This window comes from Stegodyphus dumicola, chromosome X2 (genome assembly GCF_044657685.1).
Source record: "Stegodyphus dumicola isolate Sdum_Otavi_A_Nest chromosome X2, ASM4465768v1".
NCBI lineage: Eukaryota > Metazoa > Arthropoda > Arachnida > Araneae > Eresidae > Stegodyphus > Stegodyphus dumicola.
Genome location: NC_140781.1, coordinates 166822169 through 166827429, shown reverse-complemented (window position 1 = coordinate 166827429; position 5261 = coordinate 166822169). Strand labels below are relative to the sequence as shown.

At 34.4% G+C, this 5261-nt stretch overlaps 1 protein-coding gene across 1 annotated transcript; it reads left to right on the top strand.

Moving 5' to 3' along the window:
* The first annotated feature begins 3250 nt into the window (after nucleotides 1-3250).
* LOC118181353 (gem-associated protein 2-like) lies at nucleotides 3251-4566 on the top strand. Its single transcript, XM_035350480.2, has one exon. It carries the CDS (start codon nucleotides 3511-3513, stop codon nucleotides 4330-4332), a length of 822 nt encoding a protein of 273 aa, XP_035206371.1. The 5' UTR covers nucleotides 3251-3510; the 3' UTR covers nucleotides 4333-4566.
* Nucleotides 4567-5261: the final 695 nt, after the last annotated feature.

Below are 5261 nucleotides of genomic sequence, written 5' to 3'. Positions count from 1 at the left end.
GTATTTTTATAGATACAAAGGACTTAAATAACTAGGGACCGCAAAAAATCACCAAAACTATTGTTGATGCCAAAATAATTATGGTAACCTTAACTCAAGAAAAGCATAATAATAAAAAATAACTATCTAAGAGTATTATTTTAATTTAGATGAAAGTTTACTTTCATATAATACACTTTATTATTATAATTTAATATAAACAAACGGCTAATTGTAACTGTAAGAAAGCATTATTGTAACTAACTATCTAAGATTATTAATTTAAGTTGATGGAAGGTTAACTTCATATATTACACTTTTTTGTTAATTTAATTTATTAAAAAAAAAGGGTTAAAAATAAGTGAAATTAAATGGGAGGCATAAAATTTTTAAGATCCTGCAACATCGCAGAAAAAATTTCAGTTTTTTTTTTTTTTTTTTTTGTGTGTGTGTGAAAATGTCTATACATAAACTCGGACAAATAAGAATTGAAATGTGCCCCGATGGTGTTTATTACGCCATTTAGCACTGCCCCACAGTCGCTGTATTGTTTGCGTATGGTCCCCATTTCGGGGTCCACAAAATTCTAGTTGTGGTTGACAGTAAAATGTTCAATGCCGGCATATCGCAGTTCATCCAACTTATATGATTTCTAGCAGTCAGTATAAATAATGCTTCCTTCTGTGACATTTTCCTTTATGATGTTCGAACATCAGTGGCCGAGCGATAAAGTCGCTAACACTGAACACTGGTAGTTCGGTCTGAGGTTTGAATCCCGCAAACGGGCTGGCTGTATGGACAATTTAATGGTTTTCTCTATGTGTAACGTGTATACAAGCCAGTTTCCCTTAGAAAGTCCTCCATGTAGGCCTCTCTTCCCTTAGGGAGATAGCCCTCGAGGCTTTGCTCTAATCACATAAACCAAACCAAACCTTTATGATGTTCCATAAGGTTTTCACCGATCGATCTGGAATAGCGACTAAAACATTCTTTTGATTCTCTGCACAATCCACCGAAAACCCATTGTGGCAGAAGAAGACGTCCAATGTTATTCTTGCTTCTACTGAAAAGGCTTTTGTCTGCTTCATAATTTTTTCCACATCCGCCGAATTTCAACTTAGGCTGAGAAATTAAAGCTATGGCACACACCTCACGCATATCTTCCAGTCTACAGTTGTATTGTGGTTCATCTTCAGTTGGAGTACACAAAATTCAATAGATGTCATCTCTTGATACCAAAAATAGGTGAGCCTGCCTATCCGTTATAAGGAAGGGGATTTTTGTTCCTTCGATCCAATACCTGACTTCTTAATCCTTTCTTCAGAATACAGGTTCATTCCTGCACCTCCATTTCGCTATTGAGTTACCGCTAAAGCATAATTTCATCTCGTGGTTTTTCGATCATAATATTCTATAATGAATGATGTCTTTTCTTTGGAAAAATTATATTGCAGACATTTTGTCATTGGGCAATTCCCAAATTGTTAGATCCATATCATTATCAAAAAAGAATAAAAAAATAAACCAGTATTCCAATGGCGACTTACAAATATTCCCCCCCCCAACGGCGGGCCTTCAGCTTGGCCACAACTAAGGCCAGGTGGTGGTCACTTTATTATGGAGGCACCTAATAAACCAATAGGGGTGTGCGGAAAAATCTATGAAGGAACCAGCAGTTATAACCATGCCTTCTCCGGAATTCGAGCCTAGGCCTTGTAGTATCGCAGTCAGCTTCCCTAATCAATATATCGTGTGGGCGATGACTTACAAATATAGAACTATTTAAATTTGCGTGGTGTGAAATCGCCGCTTTCGTTAGATTTTGCGCATATATTTTTGCTGCAATTTGCGACGGCCCCTATAATGGAATTATACCACAAAATAGTACTTTTATTTGAATTGTGATGTTTTATATGATAAATAACACCAAGATTGAAAAATTCTTAAGCATACAAGTCTTGCACAATGAAAATATTTAAATTACCTTTGCAAACCTAACTTAACATACTATGTCACTTTATGTTTCTCTTTATATAAGTAATGTACAATTTTCATTATTTATAATATAATAAATTATGTTGATTTAGGGCCACTTTAACCCTGCAAGAAATATAAATGCATACTTAAAACAAACAGTTTAAGAAATTGTGATTTTAAACATAGCATTAAGAAAATATCATCCAAATATAAAAAAAGTTGCTTTTTACTGATTCTTGAATTTTTTTCAGTTTCGTTTCCTCATTTCTTTCAAGTGAATTTGAAGGAATGTTTTGTACATAATTGTTCAAACATATATTTAGAAATCCTGACGATACTCATGTTTATTATCTTGTACAGCAAATTACATTCACAGACAGCATCTTTTACTAATATGTACATACCATATTACAAAAATAACTGAGGCAAAATAACTGAGATGAGCCTCAGTTATTTTTGTAAGAAGCTGATGGTGTAGATGAAATGCTTTTCGTACTTTTCAGATATAATAGTCTGGAAAAGTAAATATGCAACTGATATCAATGCCACCATATTTTCTGCTGGGTCTTTGAAACCTCCCAAATTTTACAGTATCAATATATACATAATTTGTTTCCACTAATGTTCCATTTTTTCCGCCAAGATGCAGAAATCTATGCAAGCACTTTAGTTAGTTTCAATATTACTTGCACAATAAACAGCAATTGTATGTGAAAACTTCTGCAACAGTGTCTGAAACTGCAACCAATTTCACTGACCATTGGAAATAATTTCATTGATTAATACTTTTATGAACTTCTGTACATCTGAAACTTCTGTAATAAACTGTTTTAGAGAGATGTATCGATAGGAATTAGAATGAAGCTGAAGAATAGACTTCAATTAAATTTTTTTCTTTTATATTCCAGGATTTGCTGTACTGAAATATAGTAACTGCCTTCAGACATCTGATGAAAATCTGTATTCAAATTTGTGAGTTTGAAATTTACACGTTAAAATTAATTTTGACCTAATTACTAAAAGTTCTTGAATTCTATCGATGATAGCATATATAGTGTGAAAAAGAGCAAAAAATATTTCCTTGCATAAACATTTGAAATGACTTTTTTATTATCGTTGTTATTAATCTCCCTGACAACACCTACGCTAATTCAAATGAAACGCGAAACGCTGGCGAGAAATTACAATAGGTTTACCATCATTTGTTGGCGATAAAAAGAAACGGCGCATGCGCAGTTCGTTCAAAAGATTTTCTCATAGGGAGCCGTTCACAGCCATCCCTGTTTTGAGCCGCTAGTCATCATTCGTAGTCGAATAAACCGTATCGTACGACAGATGCGAGTAACGAACAAATGCGAGTAACGAAACGAATTTGTGAGTACCGAATCGGTACTTCGAGTCAACCGATGTACCCGTTACTCAGTAACGAATACATGCGGTTTGCTCCAGCTCTACTGTCTGGCGTTACTCGTAAGAAGCCATTTTACGGCCATTGTCTGTCTTCTGTCTGCGCAAGCAAAGATTTAATTGAGCAATTTGATAGTATCGTTGAAGATGGTAAAGTGCGATAAATTTGAAAGGGTCTTAAAGCCAGCTTTCGATCTTCGGCAGCTGCCGAGATGGGTGAATTTGAATGCTGCCCCTATGGACGGTCTGGATTATTTATACAGAGTGAGGCTAGAAGCGACAAAGTATCCGGAAGTTGCTGTATCAGATATGGACACCACTCAGTTCGCGCATCTTCAGAATTTTAAAGTAGAAAAATCGAATGAATTTATTATCGCAAAACCAGGATTTGCGCCGAATCATAAACTGCAGAAGGCGCAGCTGGATTTATTCCTACGTCAGAGAAGGCGTATATTGAAAAATCGAGCTTTGCTGAAAAGGAAATTTCCCCGAGGTGTCGTACCAAAGCCTCATAAGAAGGAAGCATGGAAAGAGTATTGCTTAGGACCGGAAAAGCTAGATGAAGATACCGATGTAGTTATACTACCAGAAAGTTCTGTCTGTGAACCGACGGCTGAAAACAAAGAATTTCATTTGAACCTCATCGGCAAGCCACCGTTGCTTAGTGTCGTAGTCCATTTAAACCAACGAGTTGTAATAAAACTGTTATCATATCACAAAGATTGGCTTGAAGAAGGTGCGTATACACACGATAATGGTGTTTGGCTTTATTCTCTTCTTGCATGTCTTGAGAAGCCTCTATATCCAGATACTCATGCTCTTCTGCGTTCTATATCGAGGCTTTGCTCTAGCTTCAGAGCAGAAATAACAGATCCAGAGAGTGATATATTAAAATCTTTGAATCTAATCATTTCGATCATAGCCTATTGCTTTGATCAAAAAGATATGTCAGATGACTTTGCTCTTTGACTTTTTCTAATAGCTGTCATTTCTTGGACATAATGTAACTAGGTTACATATGTTACAATCAACATAGTTATTGAGCAAAAAATTTTATAACTCATTATGCCATGCATAAGATTTCTTTCTCTTTTTTTCATTGTAATACCGCCACTTGGCTTTGTTTCTGTAATGTGTTAGCTTTTTATATTAAAAATTCTGTAATGTGTTAGCTTTTTATATTAAAAATTATGTAATGTGTTAGCTTTTTATATTAAAAAAATGACCTTTAAAAGTGTTATAGATGTATTAAGAACAGGGGGTGGGAAATCGGAATATTTTCACCCGAAGTGTAATGTATTTGTATCATGAGTTTAAATTACATGGCGCTAAATGCTGCAGATTAAGAACCGGGGGGGGGATCATAGAATATTTTCACAAAAAGTACAAGTATATCTTATGTTTTTTAGGTGTTTAATATATTTATATCAGCACCCATAACAAGAGGTACGGGATTCAGTTTGCAATGAAATGTGTGTTTATTATAAAACCGATATGAATCCAGTGTTGAATTTACAGTGTCTAAATTATTTTATATGTTGAAATCATTTATCAAAACTGGCTATTTGCTAATAGTTATTTACATGGGTTAATTTTTAAACTGTGCTTTTTGTCTAATTTGAAAGGTATTTTATGTTGCAGAAAACAGGGCATCTTATTTTTTGTTTTCTGTTCTGTGATGTATTATTTTTAAATACTGTATGAAATAAAGTCGCGAGAATCTTACATAGTTTTTAATTTGACAGCACTGCCTTGATAAAGCATCAGTATTGTATAGTGGCATTGACCCCTTTGTGTTTGTTGTAATCTTATTTTAAAGAACTACAGAGAATTCTTTCATAAACTTTTGCATTTTGTATTGTTTACATGCAGTTCATCTGGGTAAGTGAAAATATTAT